Here is a 15,133-nt window from a genome sequence, read left to right on the forward strand (position 1 = left end):
GCCATGGGCAGGGGCATCAAGTAGATCATGTTACTCAAAGCCTCATCTAACCTGACCTTGAATGTTTCCATGGATGGGAAATCTACCGTCACTGGACAACCTCTTCCAGTGCCTTACCACCCTCATAGTGAAGATTTTCTTCCTTTTGTCCAATCTAGACCTACCCTCTTTCCATTTAAAACCATTACCCCATGTCCTCTTAACACAGCCTTTGATAAAAGTTTTCTCTCTATTGTTCTTATAAACGCCCTTTAGGTACTGAAAGGCCACAAAAAGGTTTCCCTGGAGTCTTCTCTTCTCCAGGCTGAACAGCCCCAACTCTCTCAGCCTGTCTTCATAGGACAGATGTTCATGCACTCTGATCATTTTCATGGCACTCCTTTGGACTTGCTCTAATGGGTCCATGTCTGTTTTTTGCTGGGGATCCCAGAGCTGGATGCAGCACTCCAGGCGGGGTCTCATGAGAGAGTAGAAGGGAAGTATCACCTCCTTCAACCCGCTGGTCACGCTACTTCTTATGCAGCCCAGGATATTATTTGGTTTCTGGTCTGCAAGTGCCTGTTGCTGACTCACATCCAATTTTTGATTGACCAGAATCCCCAAGTCGGCCTCTGCAGGGCTGCTCTCAAGCCATTCAGTCCCAGTCTGCACTGATACTGGTGATTGCTCTGAGCCAGCTGCATGATCTTGCACTTGGCCCTGTTGAACTTCATGAGGTTCACACTGGCCCATTTCTCAAGCCTGTGAAAGTCCCTCTGGATGGCATCTCTTCCCTCATGTGTATCAACTGCACCACTCAGCTTGGTGTCACCGGCAAACCCTCTGAGTATGCACTCAATCCCACTGTGTCATTGATGAAGATACTAAATAGTATTGGTCTCAGTACAGACCCTTGAGGAACACCACTTGTTAGTGTTCCTCATTTGGACATGGAGCCATTGACTGCAAGTCTCTGGATACAGCCATCCAGCCAATTTCTTACCTGTTGAACAGTTCATCCGTCAAACCCGTAACTCTCCAATTTAGCTACAAAGATGTTGTGTGGGACCATATCAAAGGACTTACAGAAGGCCAGACAGATGACATCAGTTGTTCTTCACTTATCCATGACAGTCACTCCATAGTAGAAGGCCACTGGTTTAGTCAGGCATGCTTTCCTCTTGGTGAAGCCATGTTGGATGTCTCTAAACATGTCCATATGACTTGACATAGCTTCCAGGAGGACCAGTTGCATGACCTTACTGGGTACTGAGTCAAGGCTGAGTCATCCATAGTACCCAGAGTCCTCCTTTTTAAGAATGGGTGTGACGTTACTCTCTTTCCAGCCACTGAAGACTTTGCCGGACTGACATGACTTTCCAAATATCATGGAAAGTGGCTTAGTGGCTACATCTGCCAGTTCCCTCTAGACCCAAGGATGCATCTCATCAGGTCCCAAGGGACTTGTACATTCAGGTTACTCAGACACTCTTGAACCTGATTGTCTTCTACGAAGAGAGGGACTTCATTCCCACAGTCCCTGCCTCTAGATTAAGGGACTTGAGATTAAGTGGGAAGAACAACTGCAGTGAAAACCGAGGAAAAAAAATTTAGTACTCTAGTCTTTCCCATGTCAGTTGTCACTAGGTCCCCCCCTTTCATTTATTGGGGTGGTGGTGTACAATTTATTTTGTCCTCCTTCTCTACCGTACCCATAGAAACCCTTGTTATTATTCTTCTCATCCTTACCAAATTTAGCTCCAGCTGTGCCTTAGCTTTCCTGATCCCACTCCTACATTCCCAGGCAATATCCCTATATTATTCCCAAGATGTGTGCCCCTGCTTCCACTGCCTATGCATTTCCCTCTTGTGTTTTAGTTTGACCAGGAGTTCCTTTCTCAGCCACGCTAGTCTCCTGCCTTCCCTGCCTGATTTCTTGCACACAGGAATCAATAGTTCTTGTGCTCTAAGAAGAAAAAGTCTTTAAATAGCTGCCAGCTTGCTTCTGCTCCTTTATTCCTCAGGGCTGTTAATTTTTCTTTTCTAGGTAAGACTATGGTTTTTTTCACCAGCTGTAACTAAAAAGTTAAATTGCTCATAATCACATTGCATTCATATAGACATCATTTACACAAGATTATTTGGCAAGTACTTACGCAAAGGATTTTGCCCTTCACTGGCATAGTACTCATACATGCCGCTTTTAACAAGTGTATCATAGTGGGGCAGGAAGTCAATTCGCTCCTTGGTTGCCAAAAGCAGCATTTGGTCAACTGACTGTAGCAGATACAAAGTAACTCCATCTTGAACAAGTTGGCCTGTAGTGAACATGAAATACAAAGTATACTGAAGAGCATTGCACCAGGCAACTCCTGCTCTCAAAGCCAGTTCAGGTTTAGCCTCAAGTAATCTCTGTGTTTTCCTAGACATGGACCAGTCAGCATCCCAGCAACATTTAATTTAAAATCTTTGCACATTTCCAAGCTTAGTAATGCAAGTTCTCCCAGGTGATATATATTTACATGTATTTTCCCCCTATCATTTACAGAATTTGTGATGGAAGATAAAAAAATAACCTTGTATAACTGTCATCATTACTAATGAGTTGTTGTTAAAAACTTGTTCATGAAAGTCAAATTTGCACCAATTCTTGGAAAACTACTCTAAGATTTGTACTACAAGTTAATTATTGCACATCATAAACAATCATGTGGTCTTTACAATCAATATAAGACATATCCGTATTTATTTTGCCATCTAAGATACTCACTGAAGGTGTGTTCTGTAATCTCCTTCCTGTTTGTCGTGGTGATAACAAAGTTTTCATCAGTAGCTATGCCAAATGCCTACAAAAAATTGGGGGCTATTCAGTTATGATAATTAAGTATTCCATAAAGTATTCAGATAAATATATATATATATATATAAACCCTGTCTTTCTAGTCATTTTGCCACAAACTACTGAGATTTAACCAAGTATTTTTCTTGTATTAACTCAGAACACAGTTAATTCTAGAACTTCACTTTACTTGCTTTCTCAACTCAGCCAAAACTGCCTGTATGAGAGCAGTTTGGTTTTTTACCTGCTTAAAATATATCCTAGAGAGAAATATCAATTTTAAGGAGGGGGAACTGTCTTATGCGTAATCACCCTGAGGGCTGAAGAATGAGACTGAACAGCACTTCAGACTGTGCAACTACAACAGCAATAGTCATGATCTAGAGGGTGTCCCATATTTAATCGCAGTCTTTTGACACGTTCAACCAACCAAAGCTTCTTAGTGTTGGATACACATTGAAGTCTTTCTTCTTCAATTATATGACATATTTAAAGAGAAAATAACAAAGATTTCTTTTAGAAAACTCATTACCATTAAAACACTTAAGTATATTCTTCTAAACCTAAACAATCTTCACCACTTTGCTGCCTCCAACTTTTCAGTATGTTTCTGTAGCTTTGGACTTTTTCTCCTGCTTTCTACATACATTTATATGCCCCTACACCTGCCCTTATTTTTTGCATACTGACCTCTTTCCAAAAAAATAAATATCTGTATTTTTCTTGTGCCTTTCCAGATCTTTGAAACTTAAGTAAAAGTCAACTCTGGTCATACCTAACTCCATCAACCCCTTCAGTCCTGCAGTCATGACTCCAACAGGTGCTTTCTGCACTTTAAGTCAAGATTCTTCCCTGAAGCTCCTGCATTCCCTGTTGCAGTTTGCCCTCATCATTTTCCACACCTCTTGCTTTCCATCCCTAGTACTCAGATTCACAAAAATATTTTTAAAACATTGCTTAAAGTTTCATTAGAAGTCTGCTTTCCATCCTTCAGTTACTTTCTCCCTATCCTTCAGTTACTTTCTCCCTAGCTGCAACTATGTTAAATAGACAGTAACTATCATCAAAATTGTCAAATTTCTCATAGCACTTGGTGCAAGTGAAACAAATGGAGATAGCATGAAGAGACTAGTGTACAGACTTAAGAGTCTGGAGTAATTATTACTTTTTAACTTCTACATTCAGATTACTTCAATTTAAGCTCTCACATTACACAAATTTCCACATGGCAAACTTGCACAGAAAAAAAAAAAAATTGCTCAGAGCAAGAAAAATAAGCAATAAAAAACATGACAACTAGAAAACTAACATCCTGCTGTACCATTCGAGGTTAACGGTCAACACAGAATAACTGGAAAGTTTCACACGTGAAAGCAAGGATAAGCATCTTTCCCCCCGCCCCAGGCATAATTACAGTTTCCCAGTTTTCTTTACCTCCCAAAAGCTCTTCCACCCTCAAAACCTTAGGAAGAATGCAGTATTTACTTTAAGGCAGCAAGAAGTTAGGATGAAGTAGTGCATGCACAAGACAGCAGTCTGCTAACTGAGCAGAGGCAGCCTCCTCCTTCTGGTCCTTCCCACATTCCAGGCTGAGCCTCAACTAAACCTACCGCAACAGCCTTGCAGGCAGAGCTACACCTGCATTTCTTGGGGGAGCCCAGCATTACTGCGTCTACTTGCAGCAGGTCCTTTCCACTTAGCAACAAATGGCTGCCATTTCAAGATAAGCTACTGGGCAGGTTCATGGACCAAGTCTGGCAGTCCTAACTACAGATAACCTGTTTTTCTTGTCTGTGCCAGAATTTAAGAGGCAGCACCCTTTCTAAACTTTGGTCGATTTTTGGAAAATTTCTCAGTTTGAAAGCTTCACTTGTATATGAGACTTATTTGTTTTACTTCCTTCCTCTCTCTGTCCTACACTCTTAGTTATCCCAGCCCCTGCCTCTTCCTACTATGCCATGTAGAAGTGAGGTGGCTGCACAGTTGTCCCATTACATGGATGTGGTCTTCAGGAAGGTGAACTGGTCATTCCTGAATAAAAGTGAACCTAGTGGGTAATTTACTTGAACAGTTGATGATGTTTCATTTAATTCTGACAATGTTTGGTCAAGTTTTTAATTTCTCACTAAGATTCTTGCATGTAAGAGACATGGTATCTTCTGTTGATTTGATACAAAATTCAGGTTTCACTGCTGAGCCCCTTTTCACCTGGCATTGTGCCCTTTTTCAAATAAGCACTTAAGATGCACCCAATTCTTGACTTCAGAAAACTAACACAACATTCAGATTATAAATCTGTTGGTTATTCTTTTTCAAATTGTCTAGATGCACAATCATGTCTAGCTTCTGATGTCATCAAAATCTTGAAGAGTACAATAGAATCACTATACTTAGAAAATGCCTCTGCACATTCACAGTGAAAGCACATTCGAAGGTTATTGTGTTAAAACAGCTAGGCAGAAAGCTTTTGGTTTTTTGGATACAAAAGAACAAGACTTTGGGGAAAAAAGAGAGGCAACCTCCAAATTAATCCACAACCTAGGTGAAAAAAATGAATAATAATTGTATGTTCTCTAAAAACAGACGTAGATACATCAAAAGTCAAGGATTCCTATGCTATTGGTTACATATGACACTATGTGCAAACACAAGTCAAAATGTTACAAAGATGAACAGCTGTATGCACACCAAAAGAGAAAAAAGCTACCTAAAAGCTAAAAAGTATAGATGATGAACCAAATTTTTGAATAATCTGGGAAAACAACCATAGCTGTTTAGTAAAAGCCATTCAATTTGTTTGCTAAGGTACATTTGAAGGTGTGGTGAGTTACACTGCAGGGTTTTGGCGCCAGAGAGCTGTAGGGGTGACCAGTGCAGGAGGAGGCCATGAATTGCCCTGAGCAAGACACAGTCAGTGCCAGATAGTGCTCAAACTGATGGAGCAGCCCACTGCATGCCAAAATTTCAACCAGAGGGGCACATGGTGCTTCTGCTCAAACATACTGGGGAAGAAATAAATGAGATCATGGAGAAGCCACAGAGAAGACACGGCTTGTGACAGACAAATGGAAAGGATGTGCTCCATGCTAGCGCAGGGATGGCCCCAAAGGTGCTGGGGCCCATGGTAGATCCATGTCAGGGCAGGGAATTTCCCTGCTCTGTCCTCCTATTCCCACAGGGCTGTGACCTTTGGACAAGCCACCAGAGCAGAAGAAAACTGGTAAAGAGCAGCACAGGAAACCCTGCACGTGGCCACCCTGACCTCTCGTACTGCCTGTTGCCTAACCAAATGAATTGGGCTTGACTGAGCGTTGTGCACAGGACGAACAAGGGAAGCTTAGACTAGGAATGGGGGGAGAGAGATGTATGACAGATTAGCTTCCCCCCCTCCCCCCCAATCAATAATCAAAAGTTTGTGTTAATTTACAATCAGTTAAATTAAGAAAAATTCCCTGAGTCAAGCCTGTTTTGCCACAGCAGGATGTCAGTCATTTTACCTATGAAGTGATACATTAGCCAAAAAGCTGTCTTTGTTCAAACAAAAGAAATGCATTCTTTATAAACTGGAGGCTCAGTCTGGAGCGCTGCCTATATTTCATGATACATAAATAAAGCTAATATCTCTCAATTTGTTGGTGGATGTTTATGACATGAGATCAAGATAATGCTATAAGAGCTTAAAACAGCCACACAAATGCCAGATGCCCAAGAAGCTTTCAGTGAAACAACTTAAGGTACAATATAAGACAGCATGAATGAACTGTAATCTTTCTAACCCTGAAACCTGAACCAAGAAGCAAGGTTCAATTTATATACTTGCTTCAGTTGCAGGTTTTCTTTATAAACTAAAAAACCCCCAAAACTCTCAAAACAGAACACAAGCCCACAAATCACAGACAACTCCTCAGCAGCTAAGACTCCTTCCCAAGAGGCCTCAGTTTCTTTTCGCTTTCACACATGAGCACATAAGCACCAAAGCAAATTTTGCTGCTATTTGATGTGAACACACACTGTGAGGCTTACCTGGCTAGTAACCCAACTAGAACACTTCACATGAAGTCAGCGTAGATTTCACCTCTAGATCTACCATCTATTTTTGTTCAACAACCAAACGTTCAACTTCACGTGCATACCACCACAGCTTGCAATAACATGGATAGGCTTGAAGTAGTAAGTGAAGAAGTAACACAATGTAAGCACGGAATCACTGGTCTGCTTCCAGTGGTCCTCCAAGGCTATTACCATGAGCTAGTAATTTCTGGTGCTGACTTTTCAAACTGAAGGAATGATCAGTCTCACACGTGACTGACACAAAATAGTGAAACCAAAAAACAGTATCTTTAGAGAAAACATTTAACCCCCCCTTGCAATCCAAACTTTTCCAACACAAACAGTTGATCCCTACAACAAGCAACCTCCATACCTTTAAAAATTCTCTGCCTCCTCCTCCTATGGTAACCGTTCCCAGCAGGCAGATGCACAAGAATGTTGTAAAGAATTTGCTTCAGAGCTTGGTGAGGTAACCAAGGGATAACAGAGAATTAACAGCCATGCAGCTGCCTTCCACAATGTGGCACCTAGCTTCGAAATAATTTTCTGGCTAATATAACTCTATTGCCAGTGCAAGCCTCTTAAACGGGACCTGAACTGTATTAATTAAATGTAAAGAAATCTGTCAATGGCTTTTTCAATGCTGTCCATTACAGCTGCTCATTTTCACAAGACTTATCAACACAACTCAGCTACTTAATGTGATAAAAAGCAATACAGCTTTACTTGGAGTATTTCACTCCTTTGCAGGAACTTGTTCAGGAATCTAAAAAAGAAACCTAAATACCACATACAAACTCTAAGAGACCTGTAGCCTTCTGTAACTTTGTATGTGATTAACTCAATGTGCCATGCTATTTGCTAATTTTTCACCTAAAGATACACATTTATCAGTTAGCTATACTGCTTTATGTCACATTTAAAATTATCAGTTCAGATTTAGAGAAAACCGCTTAGATCAACAAATTAATGAAACTATAAGGAAAAAGGATTTTATTCTCAAATCACAGATTTTCAAACCAGGAACTGTCTTTCAGTAGTGCTTGTGGATACTGAGATATTTGTATCATCTCAGTTATTCATACAACTACATAATACTAAAGTCATTCATACAAATCAGCAAATACAAAACCTAAGTTATAAACAGATAGAGCGGAGACAAAAACTTTGCTGGAAGTTGAGAACAACCGAATGTAACTCATAAGAGTGCTAATTAAATAAACTTTTCCAGTCCACTGTTGGGTCAGCTAGCCTCAACATGACAATAACCTGCTGAGGATCTGGTAGCAAAGATCTGGTACTGAGCACTCATGGCAGCAGAGCAAGTATGATAACAATAATCTTTAATCATAATCTGAATGAGCTTGCCTAATGTCAGAGCACATGATATACACAGATATACACAGAGTATATGATCTTTGGACACCAACAGGAAGGGGATCCAAAAGTGTCTAGAAAAGCAGTTGTATTCGAAGAAACACAGAAATTATTTCTAAACATTTCTTGGAGCTCAAAGCAAAGAGCTGTATATTACAGAAACAAAGGAACACCCAGTAGCCCTTTTCTTCTGGGCACATGGTCACTAGAGACAACCTACAAACAAAAACCGGTAGTGAACACCAGTGTTCTGAAACATTTTCCAGCCATCCTTTATTGATGGAGTCATCTCCATCTAATGACCTAATTACAGAAGATGACATTTGCAGAACTTTTATGTGTCATCTTCTCTTGTCCTACCTAAAAGCTTCACTACTTTCAGAAGTTCAGTTGATACACTTCTAAATATTTACAAAAAGATATCATGAAAAGGTGTTAGGATGTGAACAGATGGTTCAACAGAAACACTAAGAACACTGCTGCCTATCACATGATCCAGTAATAGAAGAAGTTTTTATGCAGTACCTTAAAGTAAAGCTTTATGGTAATTTTGGTGGAAAAACGGGGACAAGAAGAGAGGGACATTGCATCTCAAGAAGCCATATACCTAGATCTATGAAATCTTGTCCAGAACAATGAGTTAACTCACAGATCTTTTCAAGATTTGCAAGACTTAACAAGTAGAAAGAAGCTGGGCACCCTAGAATTCATGCAAAGAGCACGCGGTCATCACTAGACTTGTTCGGAGTCTAGACAAATACTTTCACCAGACCTTCACAAGCTATTGTGTCTAAAAGCACAACCACAAATATTAATGAGTGCAGCTATCAGCCAAAATTTTGACATCAACTCCATACAGTTTCCACCATGAAAATACTTTGTATGGCATCACTTTAGTTAAAATTACAAGAATTCCAAAGCCACTCTTCAAAAGCAAAAAGTATTTGGTCACACCTAAGAAGGTGCACCTGGATAACTAATGCTGAGGGAATGCAGATACTCTGCATTTGACCATACTGCCAGCACTCAGATTTGAGCAGGAACTTAAGAACAACAAAGCTTCCAAATCAGTCAGCACATAGTAAGATAGTAACTAAGTGCACAAAGGTATGCAAACTGCACCTTTCTTCCCACAGAAATGTCAGTAACAAACATGACAATACACAAGCATTCCAGTGAAGCCTGAAATACAATACAAGTTTTGGAAAAAACCTCACAATATTGTTGCATCTTACACTTACCTTACAGTACCTCCAACAGTTTATTTAAGAATCAAGGAAAAACTTGTTTCCTGCACACATGTAATGTTTACAAATCTATTTTTACTTTCCAATTATACAGAATATTGGGAAGTGAGTAAATGAACATAGGTTCGTAATATAAAAATATAATTATTGCAAGATGGATTGATTTCATCATTAAGAATGGAAGTACTTTTATTGAGCAAATTTATCAGAACAGTTATCTCAGGAAATAATCCGAATACCTCAAATACATTTAAGAGTTACCCTCTGGTGCTACAAACACCAGAAGTTGCTAATATCTTTTCACTGATCTCAAATAATTTCATTAGACATTATTCATTAGGCACTGGCAAGCAAATATTCACAAAAAAAATATTTACACTTATTTCTTGAGTTTCCACCACAGCTATGCTTCTTCTCCATATTCCCTCAATGAACATCCTTTTTTGCTTCTTAGCTTACTGATATACTGGCAAGATCATCTGTTTAAATACTAGGTAGACTGTTAGGATACAATGGGAATCTCAACAAAAGATGTGACAAAAGATCAAAAGCAAAATATTTTGGTTTATTGCCATGTCTGAATTTTGAGTATTTACTTGAATTACAGTTATTTACTTTCCATACAAATTACAGATCTGTACTTCCTATATATTTCTTCAAACAAGGAGGTCACAACAATGATGAAGTTTCATAAGAATTAAAGCAGCATTTAGCAACGCGTTCAATTCCCATTTAAGTAGTAACACCAGCTCTCCTCAGACTGGTACTTCACCTCAAAGCCTCCCAAAACCCCCTTCACACATAGCAAAACTTCTGTGCTATTTTCAACACAGATACTTTTCTGCTTTAAAAGGACTATGACTTCTCTTAAGTGCCTGGAAGGATTCCTATGAGCTTAGCAGCAAACTGGAATGTACCAGCTTCACCGTGTACCTGGACAATGTGAGCAAAAGATCTAGGAAAAGCTGCCAACAAAGTTTAGCTCCATTCTGCTCACTGCAGGTAAGTATTTTCCAGTTATATTCTCAACATCAGGACAAGCAGTGGGGCATATATCTAATACAAGACAACAGCAAGGTGCACAAGCAATAGCAATCCCAAGAAGAGATAAAACTCTGTATTTAATTCACTTATTCACTTAAAACTTCATGGTTCTGTGGACTGAAGTTACATGACTGTGCCACATATGCTTGACAGTGCTCAAATGGAATAATCAAGCACATAGATCATTGTTTATTACGAGGTTTCTGCTTTAATATTAAAAAAAAAACACTAAACAAAACCAACAACACAACTTTCACACACACACACTCAGAAGAAAAGGCTAATTTCTCAGTATATAAAGCTACATCCAACCACACTGCCATGCATGAACTTGTTAAGGGGCAGTGAAAAAATTTCACAAGGTGACAACTATTTGCTTCCAAAACAAAAAACCCCAGTCTCAAAAATTAATAAAGACTATTTTAGTAATAATGGAGTAACATTTTATATGACTACAGAGAGGCCATGAATCACTCCTAGATCAACCTCTCAGTGGCTGAATCTCTTGTTCTCAAGAATCAGTTATTTTACTACACAAACAGGAAAACAGCACCCTAAGACCATGCCTTCAGGCATTCGAGTTATTTTCAGCTCAGAATCATCAGATACTGCCATCAGGTTTAACTTCATTATTTATTCACATTTACATTCTCCTTTGACTCCTACACATCTAGTTATATCCAAAGGAATTCTCTTACATCACAGGAAGTTGTTCACAGCAGGAACAGTTCCAATAGCTTAGCATTTCTGGCGCCCTTGCCAGAAATTACCACCCCCACAGCCTGCTGGCAGACAGGAAAACATACACACACCTTCGCTACTACAGCAGAATCATTCAGTCGCACGATGAACTGCCAGTGAAAGTTGATTTAAAGCTGAGCCTGTAGTGAGGCTGAGCCACCAGACAGGATACTCATGGAAACAACCCTACTAGATATGCAGCATTTGCCTGATCAAGCACTCAGATGGTATCTAGTAGCTTTAATTGGAAAAAAGCAAGTACAACATTCCACTTCATCTCTGAACAGTTCAAAACTTGCTTATTAAAATAATCTCTCTTCCTGAACTTTCATCACTTCTCTGACACATTTTCAGCACCATGAAGTGGGGAAAGGCTGTTCCACTCAGGTGCCTAATGCATTCACCATGTTTTTTCCTGGAAGTAGTTAGCAGCAACTTTCAAGATACCAGAAATCCAGCACTTTGGAGTACAACACACTGAGAAACACAAATGCACAAAGCTCCCAGAAGTATCAAGATGCCAGATCATTCTTCAAGAAGCCTAACGAGAACCTGTACACTGCGGGTGTGGGAGACATCAAACTTCCTGGACCTCAGCCCGCATACTTTTCACTGTACCAGCACTTACTGGTCCTGTCAAACCATCTGTCCCAGCACACTTTCAGAGTTAGATGCCCCATATAAGATGCCTCATATATAATGAAATCTCTAAGGCACAAAGAGTCACCAACTGAAATTAGATGCCTCTGACTGAACTCACAGATAGTCAACACGATACTGGTGAAGGCCTTTCTCTAAGGGAATGATCATGTGAGTTTCATGTTGCACAAGTTCATAAAAGCACTGACTATTATCCTTAACACCCCAAAATAGCCACCAGGACTGGCAACAGAGATTATGGTGTCGACATGGTAAGAAACTATACTTAAAATTTTACTTTCACAGGCACCAAATCCAAACACATCAAGCTCTGCTTTGCAGTGCCAGTCTTCTCAAACGCTATGTTGCACATCTGAGCAGTCTGGCTACTGGCATTAAAGTACTGGCCTCACAATGTCAGTATGTTTTTAAGATAAGAAAACTCTAAAGCTGTTTGTACCCAAGATTTGCTACATCTTGTGATTACGGCTTATTTCTGTACCAGACTGCAAATATGCCAAATGCTCAGTGAACTACTGAACACCATGAGGATGCGTAGAAACAGAAGTCATTGGAGTGCACAGCATATATAAAAAAAGCCATGAAAAGAAAGACTCCCTTGTCTGTGACAAGTTGCAAATCAGTGTTAACCTCAGCCCATCAATTAATTACAAAAGCTAAGAAAAAAGATGGGTTAATCATCAACGTATTTTCCCTGAATACTGAAAATATGAAGTATCTTTGCAGTTCATCCACTAGACACAGTTGAGATGGGATCCATTAAGGCAACTCTTGGAGGAAATCACATAATACTTGTATTTCCTCATAGGAGACACCAACCCTACAATGATGCACCGTTAAATAGGAAGTTGGTTCTTACAAGGCCATGAACCCACCCCACTAACTTCTCAGAATGTTACACTGCACTGCATTGATCAGGGGTCCTCAAACTACAACCCGCGGGCTGGATACGGCCCCCCCAGGGTCCTCAATCCGGCCCCCAGTATTTACAGACCCCCCCTGCCCAGGGTTGGGCGGGGGGGGAGAAACCAAGCAGCCGCAGATGGCTGCCTGCCACTTCATCTGCGCGCTGCCCCCCTGGTTAAAAAGTTTGAGGACCCCTGGCACAGAGTGTACCGATTTCTTTATTTCACTCAGTTACTTGTTTCTTCCAGTCTTCTGAACTTTAGGGCTGCTAATCAGATCAATGGATGCGCTAACACTCCACAGCCATGTTACTGCCGAGTAGCAGCACAGACTCAGCACCTCTAATGGAATATAAACATGCCATTTTGAAGACTGAAGCAGAACTGTGCAAGGAGGCAGCCATGTGTGACAGCTACTCCTGCGGACATTGATAACTCAAAGCTTACGTGGCAGTAGGAAACCAGTACATGAAACTCTATCCAGACATAGAACAAGTGAAGCCATTTCCCCCAAGAATTTACATCCTAGACAACAAAGTGCAAATTACACTGGATAAAGAAACTACGACAGGATGTTTTATCAGACTAAATCAGCGCATAGTTGACAGCCGATTTTCCTGTGCGCTTCACAATATAAGACACACGCAGGCAACGAGCAGCTTTATAGCATTTATTATTCCCTCAGAAAACTAAACCATGGCGGGAAGTGAGCGATGCCTACTGGTATCACTAACAAACTAAAGCAAACCGCCGGTGCGCAGAAGGCAACCTCTACCGCCAGGAGGCCTGAAGACAGGGAAAGTTCTCGCTGCTCGTAACGAACGCAAAGGGGACTGACAGGGTACGCGAGCCCGCAAAGAGCCGGCCAGGGAAAGCATTCGAACGGCTGCCACGGCTGCCGGCTCCGCAGAGAGGCAGTTACGGGGCTCAGGGCGGGAAGCGAACGGCGCTCATCGCCGCCGCCGCCAGCAGAGCCCCCGCCGGTCCGGCCCCCGCCGCGCTGCACCGTGCCCGAGGACGCGGCTCCGCGCCGCCGCCGCCAGCTCCCCGCGCGAGGGAGCTCGCGAGCCGCCCGCGCTCTTCCCGCCCGCCGCCAGGGGCAGCTCCCGCCGCCGCCCCGCACGGCCGTCGGCGGCGCGGCGGGCCCGGAGCCCGGGGGAAGGGGACGCCAAGGCAGCGGGCGCGACTCCTCCTCGACGTCCGTCCGCCCGTCCCGGCAAGAAAGTTCGGGGCAGGGAGGCGGGCGCGGCCCGCGCCCCCCGCCGGCAGGCGGAAGAGGCCGCCTCTCTCTTCCGCCCGCGGCCGCCCAGCGGCCCCCGGCCGGGGCCGGGCCCCCCTCGCACGTGAGGCGGCGGCACGTGCCGGTCAACCCCCGGCGCCGCGAGGCCCGGCCGCGCACACGGGCGGGTGGAACGTCGGCGGCGACTGTTAGAGCCCCTCGGCCGCGCCTGCCCCCGCCGCCGGGGGGGAGCGTTAACGGCGCGGCCGGCCCCGCCGTCCCGCCCGCCGCCGTCGCCCTTGCCGCGACCCCCCCCCGCCCCCTGCACCTGGCAGACGGCGTTGCGGAAGCCGCGGTAGCTGTCCTTGCCGTAGCTAAGCACTTTCTCGTCGGGGTCCGCCTGCTCCTGGCGCCGGTCGAAGAGAAACACGGTGCGGTCGCTGCTGCCGCGAGGCGTCAGCGACACCGGCCTGCAAGCTCCGCGGCTGCCTCCCGCCGCTGCTGCCATGTTGGGAAACCGCGGAGACGGGGAACCGTCCCGTAGTGATAATGGCGGCAACGGCGGTACCTACTGCCTGGCCCGCGAGCTCCCCCGCCTGGCGCGGCCCGGCGCGCGCGCGGAAGCCCCGGCCGGGGAAGGGGGGAGGAGCCAGGCGGGCGGCCCGGAAAGGGACGGCGGGGGCGGGGCGCGGGCTGCAAGCGAAAGGGCTCCTCAGCGCCGCGACCTCGGAACGAGTTCCCGCCCAACGTGTTACGTCACTTCCCTCGCCGTGGGGCGGGGCGGGGCGCGGCGCATTTGGGGCGCGGCGCTGCCGGCGCAGGCGTGGCGCAGGCGTGGCGCAGGCGTGGCGCAGGCGTGGCGCAGGCGTGGCGCAGGCGTGGCGCAGGCGTGGCGCAGGCGTGGCGCAGGCGTGGCGCAGGCGTGGCGCAGGCGTGGCGCAGGCGTGGCGCAGGCGTGGCGCAGGCGTGGCGCAGGCGTGTGGGGCCGCGTGCTGTGCCCGAGCCGGGTGCGACGGTTGACACGCCTGAGGCCGCCGCCCGCTGCCGCTTCCGTGGGGCGCAGTGAGGGCGG

General features: G+C 44.1%; 1 protein-coding gene across 5 annotated transcripts in view; it reads right to left on the bottom strand.

The window, feature by feature from the left end:
- SMCHD1 (structural maintenance of chromosomes flexible hinge domain containing 1) overlaps window positions 1-14,671 on the bottom strand; it is a 90,801-nt gene extending 76,130 nt beyond the window's left edge. For 2 of the 5 annotated variants that reach the window (XM_040585816.1, XM_040585821.1), the window contains exons 1-3: window positions 14,390-14,671; window positions 2,750-2,825; window positions 2,136-2,297 (exon numbers count right to left, since the gene is read on the bottom strand). In XM_040585816.1, coding sequence (XP_040441750.1) covers window positions 2,136-2,297; window positions 2,750-2,825; window positions 14,390-14,569 — 418 coding nt within the window. In that variant the 5' untranslated portion in view covers window positions 14,570-14,671. Of the gene's footprint in view, window positions 1-2,135; window positions 2,298-2,749; window positions 2,826-4,252; window positions 4,397-4,428; window positions 4,541-14,389 lie in introns of those variants that run through there. The other 3 variants (XM_040585817.1, XM_040585818.1, XM_040585820.1) reach the window with 3 other exon arrangements.
- Between the last annotated feature and the right edge of the window lie 462 nt (window positions 14,672-15,133).

This window comes from Falco naumanni, chromosome 3 (genome assembly GCF_017639655.2).
Source record: "Falco naumanni isolate bFalNau1 chromosome 3, bFalNau1.pat, whole genome shotgun sequence".
In the NCBI taxonomy this organism is placed as follows: Eukaryota; Metazoa; Chordata; class Aves; order Falconiformes; family Falconidae; genus Falco; species Falco naumanni.